Genomic DNA, 24,869 nt, shown 5'->3' with positions numbered 1-24,869 from the left:
CATATTTAGTAATTTAAATTTAAATTTTTTTGAATAAATTTAATCAATACAATCAAACGGTTTAAAATTTTACAAATTTTGAATTCAAATTTAATTATTTGATTATATATAACTGAGATCTGGTTTGTTAAATTGAAAAAATTATATTGATTAAATTTTACTTTAAAGTACTAAATATATATAATTTAAAAATATTTATTAAAAATACATGATACAAAATGAAGACACAAAGTATTAAATAAGTATATTTCCTCTATTTATTATTATTTTTGTATACAAAACAATACAATTTTATGCACAAGCACACAATATGTTTTTTTTTTCACATATTATAAATTTTGGGTTAATCTATTATTAGGTGAGGTTGATTGTGTTTAATATAGGAACGATTTTTTCACATTGAACTAGATGTTCACTTTATCCTAGACAAAGTGCTTGGAAAAATATTAGAGATGAGGTACTGCTATCATATGACCCAATCGTAGATTGCCTTACCAAGAGCCTTATTCACACAACATTCATTTTTCAATTGACTATCTTGGTGATACATTAGTATCACCAAGATACTAATGTATCACCAAGATAATGAATGTTTAGCAAAAAATAACGAATACTCAGCCTAGAATAGCAAGTATTCGAACAAGGTTGCCTAGACAATAGAACGAAAATGGAAAAATATAATGAACTCAAAGGTGTATAATGGTTCAATCAGATCACGTCTGCTTAGTTCACTGTTGCAAAGGATTTGTGTTCAATTTATTCATGTTAGATCAATCATTTATATACAAAGCAAGTGTCCATTTGATTACACATAACTAACCGGTTACATAACCATTTTACAATTAATATTAACATTAAATTAGAATAAATGTAATAAGAATAAATGAAGAACAGTTTTAAATCTGTTTCAATAAGTATAGCAACGTATGCAACCTGTAAGGTGCGAGTTGCCTGTTCATAGTCTCACTAAGAGTGTTCCCGGTGTGGGTGGTGCGATTTTTGACCATTCTGCACATGCAATTTTTTTAATTTTTCAAACCGCACCCGCACCGTGAAACTAAAAAATGCAGAAACTGTACCCCAAAAAATGGTGCGGTGCAGTTTTTGCAGTTTTTATGGTTTAGACTATCACCAAATAATTAAACTATCACAAATACAACAAAGCTTGAGCAACATTTATCAAAAATACCATAAGGCTTGAAAATAAATATGAAAAAAATTAAGTTTTAATAATACAATAATTAGTGGGCTTTGAGTTGAACATTCAGATATTGGACCTAAATAAATATAAAAATTAGTGTTTCTATAATATGCAGTGCGGTCCAGTTTGAACCGCATATTAACAATTCAAAACCGCAAACTGCACCGCATTACGCAGTTTAGGAAAAATTCAAATCGCGTCCGCACCGCAAAGAATTTCAAACCGCATTTTTTTGCAGTGCAGGCGATTTGAGCAGTTTGATGAACACCCCTAATTCACACACAAGCTCACAGGCTTTGGGTGCATTTTATCTTTCTAGAAAGGGCTAACGAGCCTCGTGTTAAGGTGTTTGCATTCTGTTTGAGTCACATATATGGACACCTCATACGCGTTGACAACATGAGACATGCGAGTCCCTATCGAGTCATCGAATTGTCGTTTGGACAAGTTCATTATGTAAAGAAGCGATCTTTACTCAATAGAAGGAGAAGGCTACCTAATCATCGCATATATCTTGGTACATGCGCAACTTGTATAAACTCATTTTGGTCCTACTTATTTTATACTATGCATGGCACAATATGTGACTAGATGCTGTCAAGGTCGCATCATCTCGCGAGTTTGGGTCAAGCAAGGTCAACTCTCAAGGAGTCATTAATTAACAGCTCATCCATCCCTCATGAATTGGATCCACGTGTCAATTTCATAGGAGACTGATCTCGAGTTTCTAGATAAAAAATTCGCACTGCAACACATGCCCCCTAGTTTCGCGACTGACGGCTACGTCATTAAGGAAACTATTAGAGAGAGGTAGGCGAGTTGCTATCATGAGATGATGACTTTTGGTTGTCTTGTCGAGGGTTTCGAAAAGTCGGCTATAATTATTACTTTATTTCTTTGAGATGCCACGTCATCAAAACCATTCGGGGTATCTGCAGGTGTGTTTTCTGGAGACCATTGGATTGGGAGACCTTAAGCATTCTCTTGCCACGTGTCCATATCCCAATGAATGAAGAATACCCCACGGATATAAATAGATCACAACTCATTTTTCCCTTACCCAGAATTTCAAACTCTTTAGAGTATTCTAAATTTTTGAATTCCTGCTAATTGAAAGCAATTTTGAAGGTTCGATCATCTACAAGAATATTCCAGAAAGAATCATATTGAAGGTTAGTGACTTTCCTTCTTGTAGTAATTTTCTTTTCCTTGAGTATTCGCGTGCATTTTGGGTTTTAGGGATAGAAAAATGTATGAAATGAATAGGGTCTAATGAGAGAATTAAAAATTTTAGGCAGAATATGGTTTTTTTTTTTTTTTGAAAAATACGTGTCTGAAATTTAAATACTCGCGGGTTTCCATGCTGAACTCTTGAATACCCGCATCTTTATGATATACCATTTTACATACTCGCATTTTGAAATTGTTTAACCCAACATAACTATTAGACATTGTCTCTGAGTTTTGACTCTTAGGTCATACGTGACCAGTTAACTTTGGGGTTTTAATCCATATGCACTTTAGTTTATATGAAAAACTACTTGAGTTCTCAAAATGGTTGGAGTATCCCATTAACTTAATGTTCATGCAATCGCATACCCTTTAGGATATTGGGATACGCCCAACCATTTCTTGAGACATGTGGTTAGTCTTTTCTTGCGTTTTGATTTGAAATCTTATTGTCCGAGTGAGAACACTTTCTGTTCAAATTGCACTTGCTCCACGCTGAAAAGATCTTCTATCTTTCAGATGACCGATCTATCGGATGTACGATTTAGGAGAGGGGGCCTTCACTAACGAATCTCATAAGAGTGATAGCTTCATACCCACCTCGCCATCTGAGGACGAGACTCCTATGGATAGGGTTCGAGAAGGCTCACTATCTACCGATGAGATAGATCGCATGGTACAAGAGTTAGCAGAACAAGTCACCTTAGAGGTGCAGGATAGCGAATCCATGAAGTCTGCCCAAGGTAATTTCGCCTATCCGTGAATTGCCCCAAATGTGGAAGTCAAAGAGATGGGTGGGGACTTTGAATTACCTGATCGCAAAGTTGAAGATGATGCAGAGGGTGAGGGCAGCAAAATAGATTCAGTGGACAATGCCCAGTTAGACGAGCATTTTTCTTGCGAGGATCTAGTTTCGCGGGTTAAAATTTTTTAGAAACTAAATTTAATTCACACTGCTACCTCAAAGGCCATGTCGATGCAGTAACATCATCTTCTGTTCACTAACCCTGCGATCATCTCAACTCAAAACATTGTAGTTTCAATTCTGATTCTTCGTTGCGGGGTGATGTTTCCTTTTCACCCTTTCGTAAAAGCCATCTTAACGCAATACGATATTTCTCCCTTCCAATTTACCCCTAACATTTATCGCATAATTCTCAAATTCTATGCGATGTATATGGAATACACGCGAGGAGAACCCACAGTCGAGGATTTTAGCTACTTTTATGATATAAAAAAGTGTAGGTCATGATAATGGTTTCTACTGCTTTAGAAAATGGGGCAATTCTGAAATAAATAGGGCAGAAGACACGATTTAAAATATGGGGGATTGGAAGTTGAAGTGATTTTATGCGTTTAAGATGCTAGGGGTCAGGATTGACTTTAATTGTTGACCTCGTACGTTGCATACCTTCACACTTAACCTTTATTCTTGCTATTTTACAGATGATGACATTTATCTATGTTTGCAGGTAGACTGGCTCGATCTATACTAGACAAAAGTCGTGTGGAAATTGTTGAAGTGTTGAGTAGCCTTCCAGTTCAAGATCACAACTGGCGTTTATTGTGTACTTCTACAAAACTGCGAGAACACAATTTGATTCCAGACAACACTAAGCTTCAGCGAGAACCAATTTATAAGGAGCCATCTGAGAAACAAAAGGAAAAGATAGACAAGCATCTTTCCCAACAGACCTCAAGACAAGTATTAGGTAATGTGATTTGACGATTATTGATTATGTTGTCTTAATTTCTCAAATTCTCACCTTTGTGTATCTTTTTGAAAATATGACTTTTCTGAAGCAAGCTCCCTATTTTAGTTGCAAGCCAAAGGTCAGTACTGCAACTCCCTCTACTGTAACGCCTCAAAAGAGGAAGAGCAAAGTCACCACTAATCCTGGGGTTAATTCATCAAAGAAACACCAGATAGTGGCTCAAGATAAAGGGAAGAAAGTCATGATGGATCCTGCTACCAAAGCTAGCGACTTCATGGTCTTACAGGAGAAGTTCGTGAGAGAAGACTTTGTTGCCAAAGTCGAAGGGGCTCCTACTAAGATCTTTTGTCCCGTTCGATCGAACTTTTCTCCCAAATGACGACTGTGTACTCGGGGGCCTTTGTTGCGGGTTTCAAAGATCTTGACCTTTTGAAGAAATAAAACTCGACTCTTCAAGAAGTCTTGAAGAAAGCAAAGTTGGACGCTGCTGCAAAAGAGAAGGAAGTCAAGGATCTTGGCAAGGCCAAAGATTAGGCGAAAGAGAGGGCCAAGCAGTCAGAGGATAAGAATAAGAAGTTGGAGGAAGAGAATACTACTCTTACTCGCAATCTCAAGGCTGAGAAGGAAAACACGAAAAAAGCTTACAATCAGGCTGTCTTCGACTACATCTATACCACCCTGACCAAGCTGCCAGACTTTGCCTTCGCAGTTTTTGGACCAGAGGCAGTTGACATGGCTAATGCTTTTCGCACCATGTTCCAACTGAGACTCAGGAGTTAGGTGTGAACCTCTTTCCTGAAGATGCAAATACTTTTGAAGTCGCAGATGGTAATAGCAAAGTCGCGGAAGATCTCAATGCCCATGTTGCTTATTTTTTTTTCCCTTTTGTTTTTCGAATTTCTTTTGAGCAGTACACGGGTACTCGCATTTTGTACTTGGTATTTTTAAGACAATTATACTTATCTTTTTATGTTGCTCTTGTATGAACAATGTATCCTTCGAGGATACCTCTTTTTCTTCTAAGTATTTTATAGTTCACAGTGAACTTTTTATGCATTTATAATCGCAACTCAATACTTTTAAACGCTTATCTTCCTGGTTGTTGTTTTATAACGACCATCCTTCACAGCTTGGTGCGATGAACATTTCGATGTTCATATTGAAAAATTCCACAAATTTTACTAAGCATATAAATGCAAAATATGTGAAAAAAATTTAAAATTCATAAGTTTCAAAAAAAAGATAATTCATTGGATAATCAATAGTATAATGGTACAATGTATGGTTATAGTCCCTATACTTAGATAATTTAGATTATAAATAAATTGGCTAAGTATATACATGCGGGTACTATTGATAGTAATACTTCAAGTGTTCCCCATTCCAATATCAAAGATTGAGTCATTGAGATCAGATAACCAGTAAGTTGCGTTTCCGATCTTTTTGGCGATTAGGTAGGGACCATCCCAATTATTACCGAATACCCCATGCATAGAGTTGTGTGTGTTGGGCATGACTTTACGCAATACCAAGTCTCCTACTTGTAAACTTCTTTCTTTAACCTTAGAATTAAAATAACGGGTTGTGCCCTGTTGATAGGCTGTGTTTTTAATCTAATTCTGATTGCGCTTTTCTTCCAGTAAATGAAATTGAAATAACTGATTTTCTTCGTTGGTCTCGATGTCAAAAACATATCTTCTCAATGATCTAGCTCCTACTTCGACTGAAACCTTGGCTTCACACCCATAAGAAAATGAAAAAGGGGTTTCGCCAATCGTGGAACGAAGTGTTGTGTAGAGTGATAATCCACACCAAAACTAGGATTTAATTTTAAGGGACATTAGCTTGAAAATATATAAGGGAATTGTCATGTATACTGTATTTTTTATTTTTATGTTTTTTTTTTTAGATTTTTATTTTATTTTTATAAAAGTTGTTTACATTTTTAGGTTATGTTGTTTCCATTTTAAAGTTATCTTATTTTTATTTTTATAAATAAATAAAAAATTAATTATAAAAAATATAAATAAAAAAGTCTCAAATATATACTTAGTATACCAAAAAAATTTGTTAAACATCGATACTTATTATATTAACCATAATTTAAAGCTAATAAATAACAATAAATGATTTGACTTGAATAAGATGGATACAAGGGCTATAGCCCCTGAAGAAAAAATTATACTTAAAAAATTAATTTTTTATTTTATTTAATAATTAAATAGTAAAATGGTAAAAAAATACCCACAACTATATTTTATAATAATTAAATCTCAATAAAATTAAATAAATTTACTAAAGTGGTTATAATTTTTATTGTAAGTAGGCATAATTATTTTAGGGATGACAATATATATAGCTCTTAGTGATAAGTATTCTTATATCAACAATGTCAACCAACTAATCTTTTAATCAAACATACATAATTCTATAATCTCAGAATTTATTTTTGTCAAAACAAAAATAAATAAATTGTTCAAGAAAATAAATAAAGAAGTAAAATTATCTATCTCCTCTCTTTGTATGATTATACTTGATTATGTTTGATGTCACAAATTGTTGAAAAGATCTCTTTCTAAATAACCTAAATCATGTAAAATATTTTGGCCCTATAAAAAGTGAAATTTGTTGTAAAAATTATGGACTTATTGGAAATGACCTAGAAAATCAAAATTGACAATTGAAAGAGTGCTACAATTGTAATCATAAATATAATTTAATTGTTCAACACTTCTCTTCTTCTTGTAAAGAGAAATAGATGTAACTGTGCTGTGAGAAAAAACAGTTATAGTAAAACTGTAAAAAAAAATTGAACTGAGTGTTTGGTAAATTATAAATTTCAAAGTACTGTGAGTTATTAAGATCTATTATAATGATAATGATAATGTTATAATCTAATTTATTATAATCACAAATATGTAAAAACTTATTTTATATAATATTTTATATTTTTATATATTTTTAATTTTTTTAATTTTTTTTTCAAATATAAATTTATATGCATTTGATCAAAATAATTTATAGTATTTTTTTATTATGTTTTATCAAATGTAAAAAAAATTAGAAACTCAAGTATATAAGAAAAATTCTAGGTTGATGTTGTTTGTTAATATTAAAATAAAATATATATATTTTTTTTTAAAAAAAAATAAGAGATTTAAAAATTATTTATTTCATTATAATTAGTTTTTTTTTATTTTTTTTATTTTTTTAACATATAATAAATAAGTAAATATAGTTTTAGTAAAAAAGAAATTATTATAGTCTTTAAATCAAAACAATTTTTTCTAAAAGTTGGGTTGGAGCAACTTAAGCTTTTAACTGTAACTTCTCCAAAAAAATTTCAAAAAACCGTTTTTTGACTGTTTACCAAATACATTTTTATCACAACTTTTTCAAAAAGAAGCTTTTAGTTTTTCCAAAACCTGTACCAAACGGGTCTAAGTTCAAATATCAAAAAAAAAAAAGAAAAAAGAATACTACAATTATGACATTTTTGTAAGAAAAAACCCGCAAAATAATAATGATGTCAAAATTATTGTTTTGTTATATTAAAATTTGCACCAGACATATACTTAAATTTAAACAATATTTGTGAGCAAGTATTTGTTCAAAAAAAAAAAAGAATAATTACATAAGACACTATTTTTTGTAAAATATTTACATTTTTACGTTCAAATAATGTTTTTTTTACATTTTTACGGTTTTCCAAAAAATAACACGAAAACAACATAAAATCAACAAGAAAACAACATAAAAGTAACATCAAAATAACAACAAAAAATAACATACAAATAACAAAAAATTAACAACAAATGAACAAAATTTTAACATAAAAAGACCATATTTTATGTAAATAAAATCAAAAAAATCGTAAAAATGTTTAAAATTCCGTAAAACCGTATTTGTGTTGTTTTTGTGCATTTGTGAAATTATCCCAAAAAAAATGTGAGAAAGAATAGAACAAATGAGACTTCTAGCCCACATATGACTTTTTTTTCCTTCTTTTTTGAACAAAGCCACATAGTAATAATTAGGCCTGCACATGGGTTGGGTTGGGCGGTTTTTGGGCGGTTTGGCGGTTTTTTAAAATCACAACCCATACCTGCCCAATAAAAGTTTGGGTTGGGCGGTTTTTTAAGGGGCGGTTTTATGCGGTTTTTTTGGGCAGTTTGGGTTGCTTAAAAATCAAAACTTCCAAAATATATTGTCACAAGAAAAAAAAAATAACTAAAAATTTATACCTGTTAATAACAATGCATAAAAGTCCTTAAAAAATTCATATCAATCTTTATAAACTCCATAACAAGGCATAATAATAATCCATGAAAATTTCGTAACAATTCTTATAAAGTCCATAGTACTATTCCATAACAATCTAGAAAAGGTCCTTAAAAAGTCCATACAAGTTCATAACAATCCAAAAAAAAAGTCCATAATTTAAGTCCATAACACAATCTAAGTTCATAATAATTCATAAAGTCTCCATAATTAAAACAAAAGTGACTTCAAAAGTTGGCTCCAAATGAAATGCAACTCTGCAAAATAATAAAAAATTTTAATTACCATATAAATAACAACTTGATATTGATTAAATTACAATACATAATTATAATAACCAACCTTAATCTCTAATGAAACCATTTCAAACTTGCAACAACGCTATATATCATTTAGGATGCTCGCTAGGAGTAGCAATAATATCTGCAAACGAATGAAATATATATCATAACAAGATAATTCTTTTTAGCGTAACAGTAATAATATAATTTATGTATAAGGAGTTTTCAAGATCAAATAGTATATCTTACCATTTTCAAGTTGTTCAGAAGTATTTAGTAATTCTTCTTCATCCATGTATTCCTTGACAATAATTGGTTGGTTGCTTTCACTATACCAATTCTTCAAACATATTAGACCCTCCACTGTCTTTGGTAGTAATGAGCTTCGAAATGGATCAAGAATACGCCCCCCAATTGAAAATGCAGACTCTGATGGCACAGTGGTAACAGGAATGGCCAAAACATCTTGAGCAAACAAAGATAATACCGGATACCTATTCGATTGTCCCGTCCACCACTTCAAGATATCAAAACGCTGACCCACAACAAAATCTTCAGTCTCATCAGCCAAATATTTGTCAATCTCATTTCTATTTCTTTCACCGTGTATATATAAAATTCCCCAAATTTAATATTGTAAAATAATATTTAAGTTATTATTATTAATGTGTAGTTAATAGTTATCTTGTTTGATTTGGCATTATATTGTATTTGTACCTAAGGAATATATTCACTTAATTATGCATAGCCGGCGAGAAACTATGAAAACATCTCAACTTTTGTGTTTGAGACACACGGTTTAAACTTTAATGTCTTAATTAATTTGACTTAGACTAGACTACTTGAATAGATATATCTTAATCTCCATATTATGTCTCTCATGTTCTTTCTATAAAACCCAGCTCGTTTTGCTTCTCAAATTAATCCCAACTCAAAAAATTAAACAATTTAGATCTACATTTTAGTGGTTTTTTTTTTAAAAAAAAAAAATGGTAACTAATTTTGAGTTATTAGTTACATCTTGCTTAAGATGGAGGTAGTCTAGCTATTCTCTTTAACATATTACATAACATCACACACCAAATGGGCTAAAAAGCAAGTCCACAATGACTCTATTCTGAATCCATTTTGTCAAGTCAATATATGCAAAAGCTTAAACTCAATAAATTTAAGTAGATGAATAAGATTTTATTTTTTACCACATTCAATTAATTGAATGTCCAAGAATATGTGGGCAATCAAGAGAGCTACAAATTTATGATAGAATAATTTTCTATGAACTCTCAAGTCTCACTAAAGAAAAACACATCATACTAAACAGAGTGAAGAAAGAAATGAATCTCAAAAGGCACAAACTGAAACAAACACTACAGAGGTTTTTTGACATATTTTCAACTGAGATTCCAAATGTTGAATATGCCAAAAAATTCATAAATGTTCCTAAAGACAATTTGAAACAACATAGCAGAATATAACTACTCCAAATAAGTAAGAAAGCTAGGTTAGGATGGCTGGAAGTGGAGAAGGGAGTCGAGGGGGCTGGCGGCTGTGATGGCCTGAGGCTAGGCGGCGGCTCGACGAGCAGAGAAGAAGGGGGGGAGGGGCGACGACGACCGGAGAAGAAGGTGTGGGGGGGGGGGGGGGGGGGGGGGGGCGGCGCGATGCTGTTGGCGGAGGGTTATTTAGTTTTAGGCTTTTTTGTTTTAGTTTTTCAATTTAGGCAGTAGGTAATAGTATAAATTAAATTTTAAAAAAAAATATAATATAAGGCTAACCCGTACCCGCCCGCCAAACAGCGGGTTAAAATTCAACCCAATCCAATTTTTGCGGATTTTTAATGGGCAGTTTCCATACGGGCGGATTCTAATGGGTTAGGCGGTTCCCACGGTTTAGCGGTTTTTATGTTCCGGCCTAGTAATAATGACTATTGAGTGTACAACACTCCCATTGATTACAAAAGATAACACCCAGAAAGACATTTCTCTAAAGAAATTCCTAAATCATTTATTGAACAGTTAGATTTTAATAAAGTGAATGGTGTTATTAATTTCATGGTGCTAAAACTCAACAATTTGAAGTGACAAATTATCCCAATCAAGTCCTCCTTAGTCCTTACATGGAATGTGAAAAGGAAAGGGAAAGAGAAAGGGAGAGAGGGAGGAGAAAGAGAAAGAATAATGAAGAAAGTTGAAACATCAAAACAAGCACCCTCTAACACAGGAGGAGTTCCAATCATTCTATCTCTCTCAATAATAGATTAGAAACCACTAACTAAATACAACAACAAAAAAATAAATTGATGACCAGCCTCATCCAAAAATCAAATTACCTGCCTTATAAAAATTACAGAAACCAGACAACTCTGCATTATCATGTTCCTGGTCTAGCTCTAGTCGAAAGCTCAAACATACAGAGAACCCCATTCATTCCAAAAACGGGCTTTGCCTAGTTTCTTACCTATAATATCAACTTCCTCAAAAAGTCACCATCAGAAGCAACTCAATTTTTTGGTCCCTTTCTGACTGAAGACCTCTTAAAATACACACTCTCTCTCTCTCTCACTCTAAATGAGGTTAGCCCTCTTTAGGAACCTGATTGTTCTGCAATAATATGGCCATATTGACTCCACAAAATCAAGGTATTTCTCTACTAACCACTCTCCCCATTCTTTCATCTTTCGTTTAAATGCCTCCTTGTAGTTCATGTTTTTGATGTCTAACACGGGTTGCCAGAAACGAGCATGAACTTCCTCCTTAAGCTTTCCTTGCACAATATAGCTGTAGGCCACCATGCAGTATGCGGGCCAGTTCTTAATGACTTTAACTGCCTGCTTGAAGGTGAATACGTAGAGACCAAATAACCACCCGAGCAACTTTACATAAAGAGCAACGATAACGGGCCCAATTATCCACAAGGGAGTCAAATCTTTAGAAACTTCGGCCCCATATTTCAGATTTATGGCCAGGTACATAGGGATGCTGCAGATTTAGCAGATAAAACATCAGCATAATATTAAATGAAAGTACAAAAACTTTTGAAACATAAGCTTATAGTTTTATGTTAGATAGTAGAATACAAATAGAGACTTCTCCAGTTATATGCACAAGGCAAGGAGTAGAAAATTTAAAAACTGAAATCCTTGTTTTGTTACAAATACTAAATCTTAGACTCAGAAGCCCTGACAACAGTTGATGAACTACCCCTGCTTAATTGTCTCACATCATAGAAACTTTTATTTACATTTTCCTTTCAGTGACATCTACTACTTGTTATTTGTTACTGTCAAAATTAGTTCTGGGGGTGGAACACTAATGATCAGAAGATAGAACATATATTCATAAACAGCTTATATAATTGGTTAAGAGGGGGTTGGAGGAAATGTTCATATTTAAGATAATATAGAGAGAAAGAGAGAGAAACAAAACCACTTTACTTACAATACCATCAAGGGTATCTTAATTGATGCATCCAGTCTCAAAAAGTGACACCAAATCACCTTTAGAAGAGAAGTTGTTTCCTTCTTCTCAGTCTCAAGTTCAGTTTCAGATATATTGGTAGGAGCTGGTTCCTCTCCTTCTATAATGTCATCCACTACATGATCTGAGGATTGTGTTCGCAGGTTTGTCAACCATTTCTTGAATAACCGGTGAATAGCAGGTGACGACACACTCTCATTTGCCTCGCAGGAGTAGGAAACTGAAACATCATTTGCCTTTGAAGATTCAGTTATGGCATCCTCGCTCTCTTTTAGTTTGACCGAGTTCTTGCCACTCTTTGATCCACTTGCTCTACCTCCAGGTTCATTGTTTCGAGCATTACCTTTAAAGGCTAAAATTCGCAAAGCTTTAGGTTTTGGTCTGCTTACACACGAAGGCCCTACACTGTGGAATGAATTTTCTGAATTTGTCTGATCAAAGATAAATAAGAAATATGGTGTTTGTGTGCATCAATGTTGCATGGATGCAGAAAGCAGTTAAAGAAAATTAAAGTTACAACAACTATGCTGAATGCAGTAAAAAATTGAAGTATAACTCTATAGCATGATTATATGAGTCTCAAAACGCATATCGTGTATCATCAACCTAAACAAAAAAAAATTAGAATAAGGAGAATATTGACCTCGAAGAAATATTCCGCTTTAGTAAGAAAGAAGCATCTGTTCTCCCAGATATGTGTAGTGTAGTTACATGTCTTTTCAATTTAAACCCCCTTAACCAAAGTAAGGGCCTTGAGGGCAATGTCACATAAGAACCCTACAACAAAGTAAATGAAGAACTTATGATGATGGTGAAGATGTACAAACAAAATATTCTAGTGTTTAAATACCAATATACACTTATTACCAACATCTATGAGGAAACTTGTTATATAATGTGTGTATGAGAGAGAGAGAGAGAGAGAGAGAGAGAGAGAGAGAGAGAGAGAAAGAGCATGTTCCTATAATCCTAATATATCATACACAGCCCATATGTAAACAACACTTATAAAATACCTGCATTGGATGGGTGACCAACGCCATTATCTCTACCGATCATCAACCCAAAAGAACCTAGATAAACACAAATTATTCATAAATAGATGGAAACTTGATGCAGCAAAATGATTTTGTTGTAGATATAATAATGTCACATAAGAACTCCACAACAAAGTCAAAGTAAATGAAAAACTATTGATTCATAAAATATACAAATAAGACTCCTAAGTAGGCTTTTAGTGCAAAGAGAATACAGATGGTACTCCATAACTCCATTAAAATAATAGGAGGGGTTCAATAAGATTTAAATGCAAAAACATCAGAGACAATTTATTACTTGAAAAAAAATAAAAGTAGCCTCATTATATAACAAGAAGCATTCAAAAAAAAAAAAAACATTCCTCCCAAGCTGAGGTTTCAACAATGGAGCTGTCTAAAGTAAACCAGGAAGATAGTAAAGCTAACAATGATGAAAAGTCAACTTTTAATCAATAAAGCCAAAAGAAAAAAGGAAAAAAAACCTCATTTCTTATTTTACACGAACAATTCTCCAGTTGAATTGTAAGAAAAACATGAACATACCAAAAACCCAACAAGTAGCTCTAACAACACGGCATCACCTATGCTTGAATATATATACACACAAATACACTTTGGAAACGTAACCAAAATGTGCCAGGAATTACCAACATTATTGTTTCAACCACCTGAAATACTAACAAATATCTTAAAATTCTATCAATTTTTTCTTAGCAACCAAACACAAGCTTACCCAAAACAAAAATTCAAGCCAAAAGCGACTAAATTTTCCATATATTAAAAAAACAAAGAAAACCCAATCCTCAAAACCTCTGCCATATCTTCTTCTTCTTCTTCTATGTAACAAGAAGAAACAAATTCTTTATAGAAAAAACTCGAAACACACAAAACAAAACAAAACCCCAGAAAGAAAATAGCAAAATAGAAACTGAATTAAGACTAACCCTTGTGATTGAAGTCATGAGGTTGCTTGGTTTGCCTAATTAGAATATATTTGATGGAATATGAATCAGGATAAGAAGAATGACCTATCTTATCCAAATTGATATTTCTACAGAAGAAGCTGAAACTCTTGTTGGTTAATCTTTAAAGTATATATATAGGAACCCTTTTCTCTCTTCCTATGAAAAAATAAAAATAAGAAGGTGGATGGTAATTAGTATAAGTACATACAGAGAGAGGAGAGAGAGAGAGAGAGAGAGAGAAAGAAACAGAGAGGCTAAGGTAAAAGGCGTGAAGATTCATTCTGGCAATTTGGAGAAGAAAAAGGCACGCAATATGGGCCGGGCTTCTTGGCCCATTGGGTAGGAAGTGAGAAATGTGCTATGAGAAATTAGCCTTTACAAAGTGGCCCATATATTGTAATTTCAGTGGAAATTACATGCTTTCTCATAACTTTGGGGAAACTTATAAAAATACTGAAAATTGAATTAATTTTCACAAAAATACTGTCACACAAAAAAGTTTTCAAAAATACTGTGTTTTTATAAAACACTAGTAGAACACAAAACAGAACAACTCAAAACAACAGTAGAACAACTAAAAAACATCAGTAGAATACTAGTGAAAACTTAACACAGTATATTGCAGTATGAAACTTATAAAAAAATACTGTAAAAAAGTAAAATATACCACCTGGCAGTATTTTTGTAAAAAATATGGTAAAAGTTAGTATACTATGTAAATTTCCCTAACTTTATGCATTTTTAAATAAATTTTTAAGAATTTTTTATTTTTACACTTTAAAATAGTTTTTTTTTTTTTTTTTTTTTTGCATTTTTACGGAATTCTACATAAAAACCCTTATAGAAACTAACGGAGCAACCTCAATCGTAACTAAAATCCATATAGCAACCCACATAAAAACTACCAGAGAAACCACTAGAGCAACATAAACTATAAATTTGAAGAAAAAATTAAAAAAAAAATAATATATAGAATAATTTCCTATAATTTTATGGCTTTTTATTTTAAAAATATAATAATATGGAATTATTTTCTCACAAATTTATAAGGGAAACATAATTACATCACATTTTTAATAGTAGTTAGAGTTTCTATGATTTTAAGAATTAATTTGTAATTTTATTATTTTTTAAAATTAGTTTATTATTTCAACTTTTTTGATTCAGAAAAATTAAGTACTTTTATTTTTCACATGTATTTTACAAATTTTACTATTAAATAGTTATTCTGTTATTTCTTATTATTTATTATTATTTTTTATTACTGTATTTTTTGTTTATATTGTTCATATAATTTTTTCAGCTATTCTCAAATATATATATAGGCACACTTTATATAGAAAATAGATATAACAATCAATTTTATAGATTATAATAATTATTAGTGATATTTATTTTAAAATCTATAGAATAATTGTTTTAATAATATTCTACATATATAACCATACCTATTATTTAACGTAGTTAATTTATTAATAATAATATGCTATATTAATTAATTTAAAAACTTAGTCATACATATATAATGTGAAAATATATACATATTCTAAAATAATTTTTAAGATAATTTGAGAAAAAATAAAAGTTATATATTTTTTGAAAAATATCTTAAGTATAGTTTACATTTAAATTTAATTTGATTTTTTATAACCATAATTTTTTAATTGAATTATTGTTTTAATTTGAAAACTAAGAATTGATTATTATTGTTTCAAAAAATATCTTAAATAAAATTCATTTTGAACTTTTCCATCAGCGCAACCAGTTGCTATGAACCTAGAATAATCAATTCAAAATAAGATATTATTGTTTTAATTTTTTAATATTCTTCATTTTGAATTTTGTTGCTAAACTTGAAAATAAGATTTTACTTAAATTGTATTGAGCTTTGTTGTCAAAATCTTCATAACTAAGTATAAATTTCAGAGGTTAAGGTAATTATTTTACCTTACTCAATGAGTAACTTAAAGTATAATAATTAGTTTAATAAGACAAAAAATTACGAAAAAATAGAACCAGATAGTACCAACAATTAGCCAATATATGAAATTGAATATAAACTCTACCTTAAGAAAATATGAGATATATATATATATATTACCACTTTATAATTGGCACATAAAAAATATAAAATAAAATTAGCACAAAATTATAGAAACCAATAAACTATGTATTGCTTAGGGAGAATGGAGATTTCATGACTAGTACTAAATATAATCATTATAAATATAAGGATTAGATTTATGAAGAATAACTATACATGGAAAGAAAGTATATATATAACTCAAAATTTGAGATTTTCACACAAATTATAATTGATTCACTAAATAAATGTCTTCTTTATAACATTTGTAACAATTTTTCTTATTCTCTATTGTATTTTCAACAAAATACAACCTCAAGCATCTCGAACCCATTGTTATCATCACTGAAATTTGCAATAAATTAATAAAAATTATAAATACAAATATAATTCAAAGAGATAGGAGATGAAGAGATAAAGAGAAAAGAAAGAATACTTATACTATTTGTACTCGCTCTTTACTCACACATTGATCGTCTATCGACCTCAAGTACATTGCTGCAAGAAAGCCACTACCACACTATCATTGAGATTAGTCAAGTCAAATACAAATTCAATATGTAACGACAACAATTTATAATAATAATAAAAAAGAATGCACACTATTATATTTATGGGAAACAATAAAAGATTAATCAGTGATATATGTCATTATATAATATATATATTCTTTATAACATCTGTAACAATTTTTCTTATTCTTTATTGTATTTTCAACAAAATACAACCTCAAGCATCTCGAACCCAATGTTATCATCACTGAAATTTGCAATAAATTAATAAAAATTATAAATACAAATATAATTCAAAGAGATAGGAGATGAAGAGATAAAGAGAAAAGAAAGAATACCTATACTATTTGTACTCGCTCTTTACTCACACATTGATCGTCTATCGACCTCAAGTACATTGTTGCAAGAAAGCCACTACCACACTATCATTGAGATTAGTCAAGTCAAATACAAATTCAATATGTAACGACAACAATTTATAATAATAATAAAAAAGAATGCACACTATTATATTTATGGGGAACAATAAAAGATTAATCAGTGAGAGTAAAATATATGTCATTATATAATATATATACTTGAGACATTTAAATTCAGTTAAAAGTATAAGATTAAAGAAAATAAACATCAGAATCTTAATAAATATCAGTTCAAATATTAATGAGATTGGTTTTATTATTATTTTATTATATATAAATAATATTTTATTATTTTATTAAATAAAAATAAAAAGTCACCCATAAATTTTTCATAAACCAAGAATTTTAGTTATATTGGCACACTTTATATAGAATAGATATATATACTAGCAAAAAGTTACGTGTGAGGCACGCATATTAATTTTATGCTAAGTTTTTTCTACGTTACTTAAAAGTGATACAATTAAAAATTAAAGAAAAAATATAGTTAATTATTAGGTGAGATTATTATTATGTGTATCTAAATACTATAATTTATAATTTTTGACAATTAAAAGTAAATACCAGATACAATATATTAGTGTACACTTTATTCTTTGTGGAGTTCTTATCTTGTAGTGCAGTAGTGACTGGTGAAATAAAAACTCTAACAATAAATGTTGTTTTTGCTCTTGATAAAACTATATATAAGTGAAAAATTTGTTGGGGTAATCTAATATTTGGCCTAGACTTATTTAATCATTGCAAAACTTAAATCTTATAAAAAAACTAAGTTTGTTTAAACAAAAAGCCACTATTTTAAAACAATGATGTGGTAGAGAAATAGGGGAAGTAGAAACTTGATGATGAGTGTGCTTTATTTTTATAGTGTGAAAAGTTAATGACTTGTAAAATTATTAATGAAACCAATAATAAGGAGTTAATTACTTTTGTTTGAAAGGAAAATTAAACAATTGGAAAGATGCAGATTAATAGTGCTACTAACCAACCGTATGAGTTTGACTAATAATATAGTATTCTTTTGATATTTGAAGGTTTCTATTGAAAAGACAAAAATTGATTGAACAGAAGAGAAGTTTGGTCACAAAAGCCTCAGGAAAGTAATACTAATAAAGAGACATAATAAGAGACAAAGGAAGAGTGATGATGTGGATTTCTAGTCTTGGTCCTATATGTCAAAACAAAACAAGGTATCAATGACTTCTGCATCAATTATTTCTATCCAAACAAAAAGAAGAGTTTCCTGTTTTCCAATCTCATTAGCAAATTAAAAACTTAAAACCCTAAGTACAGTACTTGTTTTCCAATGAGTGAATATACATAAAACTTCAAAGTGAGCAGTGCAAATTCCAAATCTAATGAATTGAGTAACATTTTGTTCTTGAAAATTAGTGATGCATTAGGGGTATTGAATATAGTCATATAAATAAAGAGCAGAGAAAAACCCAATTCGATTAAAAAACATCAACGAAGATTTCTTACTAACCATACTTCTCAATCATATATGGAGAAGAGATTCTACATGGAATTTTTTTACAAAGCTTCCAAATGCCCAAATTGACTCTACTACCGATCGCAGATCTTCCATCTTCAATCGACTCATCCATATGGCCAAATTACTCCGACAGCCCAAATGGGAAGTTATACTTGGAGACTGAGGGGTCATCAATGGCTACGGGATTTTGGTTTCTTGTCATTGTACGGAATGAAAGTGGCGAGGATGGCTTACGGGGATGGGTTTTCAAAGAGAGAGGAGAGAGAGAGAGAGAGACTTGGTGCATTCGACAATCAATGATAATTGATGGTTCAAGAAGGGAGTTAATATATATTTATTATTATTTATTTATATTTATATATTAGTTTACAAATCGTAAACTATTTAATATTAATTATATATTTAATTTTATTTTATTAGCTTACTAACGTCAATCGCTAAACTGATTATTTAGTCTTTCAAATGAGATTTATTCGCTTGATAAGGTTTTCAAATTGATTGAGAATTTATTTCTTTTTATAAAAAAATAAATAAGTTATTACTTAATAGCGATTAACAAACTGAATCGTTTTTGTGAGAATAGAAAGGTTTGATTTGAAATTTTTTAAAAGTGTTAAAAAAAAAAATCACCCAATAATTTCTCGTAAATTAAAAATTCTGTTATATAGACTCATTTTATATAGAATAGATGTATATATATAATTTGTTCAGCATAATAAAGTAGATGAATAATCATTGACGACATTATATTGAGATGTGTTATTTTATATTTTTTTAAACAACTAAAGTGATATTTCTTCTCACACTTGAATTCAAAAGTAAAATTTGGTGTATATATTTTTATGAATTAATTTATTTTTCCCATAGCTTTCTCTAATGTATGTAGGAAAATCTATTTTTCTCTTTTTAATTTAATTGAATGAGTCAAATTTTTTTTAACTGTTTTTTTTCTTTTTGTACTTGCATTAAGTAACTATCTATTTTGAATTTTCATGATTTTCTAGATCTTGATATCTACCCACTATAATTTTGTGGGTAATAAGTCATATATATAAATTCTTTTAAGATAATTACATAAAACACAATTATTGATAAAATAATTATATTTTTTACATTTAAATATTTTTTAAATATTTTTACATTTTTTTTATAGAAATAATACGAAAAACAATAAAAAAGTTACATAAAAGTAACAACAAAATAACATATAAACAACAACAAAAAATAATATACCTATAACAAAAAATAGACAGCAAATTAATAAGAGTACAACATAAAAAAAATTATATTTTCCGTAGATATAATTATATAAATTATAAAATTATTTAAAATTCCGTACAACTGTATTTTTGTAATTTATTATTGTTTTTGTGTATTTGTAAAACACTCCCAATCCTTTTTATGATTTTTCTTAATAAAAGTATTTAGTTAGGTTACAAATTACATTACATCAATTTTTTGTGAGATTCTTTAAAGTAAAGTGAGTATTTTTTTTGTGTGGTATTCTCGACACACAAAATAGTATATTACCATTGGTAACCAATTATGTGTCTTATATTTTTGCTAATAAATTGCTATTTTGAGTAACTAATTACCTCATTTTAGTTAACCATTTACTTATGTTTTAGGTATCTAAGTATTTATATTTTGGGTAACCAAATAGGTTCTATATTAGGTAACCAATTACATATATTTTGGCAACTTTGTACTTATATATTAAGTAACTAGATAATTTGAACTGTAGAGGGAAAGAGAGATGGTCTTCTACTTTCTCTCTAGAGTCAACCTTCCTTCGTGTCACCCTGAGTCTTCTCCTTGAGTCACCCTGTTTTCTTAGTCTTTCCATCTTGTCTTCCCTCATCCTTCTTCTTTCCTGTGTTTAGGTTCTTTGCCTTTTGGGTTTGTCTTTTCTTTAGGCTCGTTAGTTTTGTCCATTGGCTGCTGTGTTTTTGGGGTTTGAGTGTTAGTTTTGAGTTTCCTTTGTTTTTCGGTTATGGGAGTTTGTTAATTTCTGTTAAGTGTTAGGTAAGATTTGGGTTGGTGGGTGCCCCTTTTGTCTCTGTTGAGGTTCATTTATTGCTTTGTTTCTTGGTTCGTTATTCCACTGTTTGCTGATCATTTATGGAGTCATTAACTGTCGCTAGTTCTCCTCTCAAGGGTAAGAACTTTTCTTGCCTTGAAACTTCTGTCAAACTCTCTCTGTGTCCCTCCTCGGTTCTGGCTTTGGCTGCGTCCTCGTTGTATGGGAAAGTGATTGCTCCCATGTCTATGGATATCCCCACTGTGCTTGACTTTGTGGCAAAGACTTGGAAAAGGCCGGTTAGTATTTTTGCTATGGTAGATGATTTGAAGACTTCCAATGTGTTCAAGTTTGGTTTTGATAACACAGACGATAGGAACTGGGCTATTTCTAACGGCCCCTGGTGCATCCGTGGATATACATTAGCTTTGCAAGATTGGTCTCCGAGAGTGGATGGGCTGATTTTGTTTAACTCTCTTCGAGTTTGGGTTCAAGTTCATAATCTTCCCCATGAGTTTTACTCAAATGACAATGGGCTGCTTCTTGGGGGGCTGGTTGGGAAAGTGCTTAAGTTAGAAATGGAGGAGGATAAACCAGCTTCTTGGTCCACTTTCTTTAAGTTTTTGGTTGAAGTCGACATTAACAAACCCCTGGTCTCAAAGTGTTTTTTTGACCTGAACAGTGGCGTCAAACAGTGGTTACAAATGAAGTATGAAAAGATTGGCATTTTCTGCTACAACTGCGGCTGGCTGGACCATCAACGCCGAGGATGTTCTCTGTCGTCGCCGGTGACGGTGGCGAAAGGTGATGGCATTCCTTTTCCAATGTTCGGACCGTGGCTCTCCACGTCCTCGGCTTACCATGACGTTTTCTCTGGTCCGGTCTATGGTGGATCGAGTTCTTCTTCGTTGGTGATAACGGGCAAAAATGGCGATGCGTTCAGATCGTCGATGGCTTCTCCGGCTGTGATTGATGGCGGGTCAAAGGGGAACACTGCTTTGGTTTGACGTTCGAGAAACCCTTTGAGAATGACTTCTCGTGCTGCAGTCGTACCTGGGAAGGCTCATCGACTGGTGTGGCATCCTAAGCATTCGGATGTGAGCTGTGATAAATTTTTTTCTGTTTTTGGTAATGGAGGAAATACTGAAGGTCTGAGAAATGGGAAAGCAAGTCTGGTCTTAACTAATTTGAAGGAAGGCGTGGAGAGTGGGGAATTTAAAATTAATAAAAATGCAATTTTGAATAATAGGGCCGTTGCTTTGTCTTCTTTGGATGATGGGCCTTCTCCTATTGGGCCGATGGTGGTTTTAAATGAAAAGGAAGTGGACTGTGTGGAAGGTGGGCCTCTAGGTGACAATAATCAATTAAATGGGCCAATAACTGATTGTTCTCATTTTCCTAGTGGTGGGCCGGTGCTGGGGGAATTACAAAAGCCTAATGATGGGCCTATGGGGAACCCGATAATGACTTCTTTACCCAATTCTAGTGGGCCGGCGCACATGGATAAGGTAATGGGTGCACAAAGTGGGCTTAACTCTTCCGATCCTATGGTTGAATGTGAGAAGAAATCTCACCTTAATGAAGAACAAGCTTTATCTCAATTCTTCAAAGCTTAAGAGGATTTAATGAATGATCTAAAACATTTTGGCAAGCTGGATTTATATGAGATTCGCAAGATAGGTGGGGATATAGGTGTCCCGGCCTCCTCTGAAGTTAATGAGAGGACGACACCTTTCAAGAAAAGGAAATTTGAATCTTCTGCTTCTCTCTGCTCAAGGCCTCACAAAGTTCATCGCAAGTACCCGGGTGTCGTCCGCGACTTTCCATGGGACACTAAGCAAAAAGAGAATGACTCTGACCTATTACCTGACGAGCCTTCTGAGGATAGTTCCAACTCCCCGAGCCGCTCTGGTATCTTGAAGAATCCTCTGATTGGCTCATTTGTGATCGATGATGCTGTGTCGAGTGGGTCTGCTTACTCTCATACCCCTGTGGAGGAGAATGTGGAATCTCCTCCACAGGAGCCATGAGAGGCATTGCTTGGAACTGTAGAGGGTTAGGGCAGACCTCTACAGTTCGGGAACTGAAGTCCCTCATCCGGTCTCGATCTCCTGATTTTCTCTTTTTGACCGAGCTCAAAGTGGATGCTAATCCTCTGATATGTATGATTCCTTGCTCTCCAGTCCCACTCCTGCTTTACCAAATGCCTGGTCCCCTCCTCCTCTGGACTGGGTTAAGCTCAATTGCGATGTGAAAGTGGGTTTGGAGAGTATGTGTATTGCTGTTGTGGCTAGAGATCATTTGGGCAGAGTGATTAGAGTTCATACAGCTCGGGAGGAGTTCTCGGATGCTCTGTGTGGTGAAGTCGCGGCTTGCTGCTTGGCTGTGTCAATTGCTTTGGATTCCGGCTACAAGTTTGTTATTGTGGAGAATGATTCGAGAGTGGTTATCGACGCCATCAATGGGAAGGGATCTCGTTGGGCTTTAGAGAACTATATCTCATTTTGTACTAAATCTTCTCCTTTATTTAATAGTTGTAATTTCTCTTATGTCAGTAGAACATGTAATTTTGCCGCTCATAATGTGGCTAGATGGGCCTTCTCCCATCAGATGTATGGGTCCCTACCGGTCTCTTCTATACCGGAAACTCTATTTTGTAACGACCGTGAGGTCTAACTGAGCTTTTATTTTATAATATAAACGCTTTTCATCAAAAAAAAAAAAAATAAACAAAAAAACTAGATAATTATATTTTGAGTAACTAAGTACTTATATTTTGGGTGATATATGTACTTATATTTTAGGCAACTAGGTACTATCTTAGATAACCAATTACTTATATTATGAGTAATACTAGGTAACTAGGTACTTATTTTTTGGATAATAAGATACTTATATTTTGGGTATGCTATCTTAAATAATTAATTGCTAATATTTTGGGTAATTAGTTACTAATATTAGAGTATGAAGCTCTTATGATAAGTGGATCTTAAAAGTAGTTACAATTGTACCTCCAATTACAACTAAGCAACTGTAAAAATATATAATAATAAAAATAACTATTATAGTATGTTTACTAATAAGTAATAGGAATTAATAGTAAGGTAATCATTCCCTTACATTTGTTTACTTACATTATTAAAATTAAGAAAGGGAGAGCTTGATTTAATAAAAGAAGAAAAAATGAGAACTTCTTCCACCAATTTTGTAAGGAATGTCATTAAGGGTAATGGATTTTAATTATTTTTATTTTATTTTTTAATATTAAATACATATTGATAATTTTGTCCTTTAAAATATATCTTACAAAATAACTATCATATAATGTAGTGTAACCTAAAAAGGCAATTTAGTCAATTTAAGTATTCTGATTACATTTCCTAGTAAAGTAAACAAGATAAATCACAACTATTTTATTTTCAAAAAAAATTAGTAAACAATATATTACAAATATTGATTACGATTATTTTTCATATATTCAATTACATTTCTCTGTTAGTTTATTCCGATTCTGAATACTGTATAGTAAACGTACCATTAATATCATTATGTAATATTACATTTGTGAAAACAAATAAATAAAGGAATAATAGATAAGAAAAACTAGAGAGGGTGGGAGAGATTAAAAAAATGAAAATACAAAAGAAGAAATAAATGAAATTTAGAGACAAAAGAAAATAGAGAAAGCAAATGATAGAAAAAAAAAAACAATGAAACAAAAAATATGAAAAAAAAAATAAAAAGATGAATAATAACAAGAAAAATAGAAGAAGAAAAAAATAAACCAAAGAAAACAATAAGAAAGAAAGAAAGTAAAAAAATGAAGTAAAATAATAAGAAATAAAAGTAAATAGAAAAAAAAAAAAAGAAGAAAAAATAATAAAGAAATAAAAAATATAGGATAAAAGAATGGTTAGAAACTTCTAAGAAATAAAAACCCACAAAAAATAAAAAACTATCAAAAAAATATTAAACTCCCATATATTAAAGCCATATTTTTTTTTTTGTAAAATCCCTTTGATTTACAATGAGTAAACGACGACATGTAGAGCGGGACTTGCCTTTGCATTCTATCTTCTTGTCTTGTGTAAAGCAAAAATAACTGATTTGAAGCTTAATTTGGTAGTGTTCAAGTTCACATTAAGTATTTTGGT

At 31.5% G+C, this 24,869-nt stretch overlaps 3 protein-coding genes and 1 long non-coding RNA gene across 5 annotated transcripts; 2 read left to right on the top strand and 2 right to left on the bottom strand.

Moving 5' to 3' along the window:
• Positions 1-8,510: 8,510 nt before the first annotated feature.
• Positions 8,511-9,185, bottom strand: LOC133035774 (uncharacterized). The gene is made up of 3 exons (XR_009686866.1): positions 8,958-9,185; positions 8,770-8,850; positions 8,511-8,684 (listed from the first exon to the last, which is right to left on the bottom strand). It is a non-coding gene; the product is annotated as an uncharacterized LOC133035774 (long non-coding RNA).
• A 1,543-nt stretch (positions 9,186-10,728) lies between these two features.
• On the bottom strand, positions 10,729-14,454 carry LOC115709805 (uncharacterized). Of its 2 annotated transcripts, XM_030638029.2 has the most exons (5): positions 14,166-14,454; positions 13,201-13,257; positions 12,828-12,961; positions 12,146-12,589; positions 10,729-11,686 (listed from the first exon to the last, which is right to left on the bottom strand). In XM_030638029.2, the coding sequence occupies exons 2-5, from the start codon at positions 13,225-13,227 to the stop codon at positions 11,272-11,274; spliced, it is 1,020 nt and encodes a 339-aa protein (XP_030493889.2). In that variant the 5' UTR covers positions 13,228-13,257; positions 14,166-14,454; the 3' UTR covers positions 10,729-11,271. The 2 variants fall into 2 exon arrangements, with proteins under 2 accessions (XP_030493889.2, XP_060967968.1); XM_061111985.1 differs by lacking the exon at positions 13,201-13,257.
• Positions 14,455-20,816: 6,362 nt separating this feature from the next.
• On the top strand, positions 20,817-21,722 carry LOC133036113 (uncharacterized). The gene has a single exon (XM_061112605.1). It carries the CDS (start codon positions 20,817-20,819, stop codon positions 21,720-21,722), a length of 906 nt encoding a protein of 301 aa, XP_060968588.1.
• Positions 21,723-22,875: 1,153 nt separating this feature from the next.
• Positions 22,876-23,391, top strand: LOC115704471 (uncharacterized). Its single transcript, XM_030631677.2, has one exon. It carries the CDS (start codon positions 22,876-22,878, stop codon positions 23,389-23,391), a length of 516 nt encoding a protein of 171 aa, XP_030487537.2.
• The last annotated feature ends 1,478 nt before the right edge of the window (positions 23,392-24,869 follow it).

The sequence above is a fragment of the Cannabis sativa genome, chromosome 3 (assembly GCF_029168945.1).
Source record: "Cannabis sativa cultivar Pink pepper isolate KNU-18-1 chromosome 3, ASM2916894v1, whole genome shotgun sequence".
NCBI lineage: Eukaryota > Viridiplantae > Streptophyta > Magnoliopsida > Rosales > Cannabaceae > Cannabis > Cannabis sativa.
The sequence above is the reverse complement of the archived record's forward strand: the minus strand, read 5'-3'. Positions and strand labels throughout refer to the sequence as shown.

Excerpts from the sequence above, each read along its gene's own strand:
- LOC133036113 (XM_061112605.1), top strand. The coding sequence starts at position 20,817 with ATGGAGTCATTAACTGTCGCTAGTTCTCCTCTCAAGGGTAAGAACTTT.
- LOC115704471 (XM_030631677.2), top strand. The coding sequence starts at position 22,876 with ATGTATGATTCCTTGCTCTCCAGTCCCACTCCTGCTTTACCAAATGCC.
- LOC115709805 (XM_030638029.2), bottom strand. The coding sequence starts at position 13,227 with ATGGCGTTGGTCACCCATCCAATGCAG. Across the intron at positions 12,962-13,200 it reads TGGTCACCCATCCAATGCAG|GGTTCTTATGTGACATTGCC; the intron begins GTATTTTATAAG and ends ACTTTGTTGTAG. Across the intron at positions 12,590-12,827 it reads AAGCGGAATATTTCTTCGAG|TGTAGGGCCTTCGTGTGTAA; the intron begins GTCAATATTCTC and ends TTCATTCCACAG.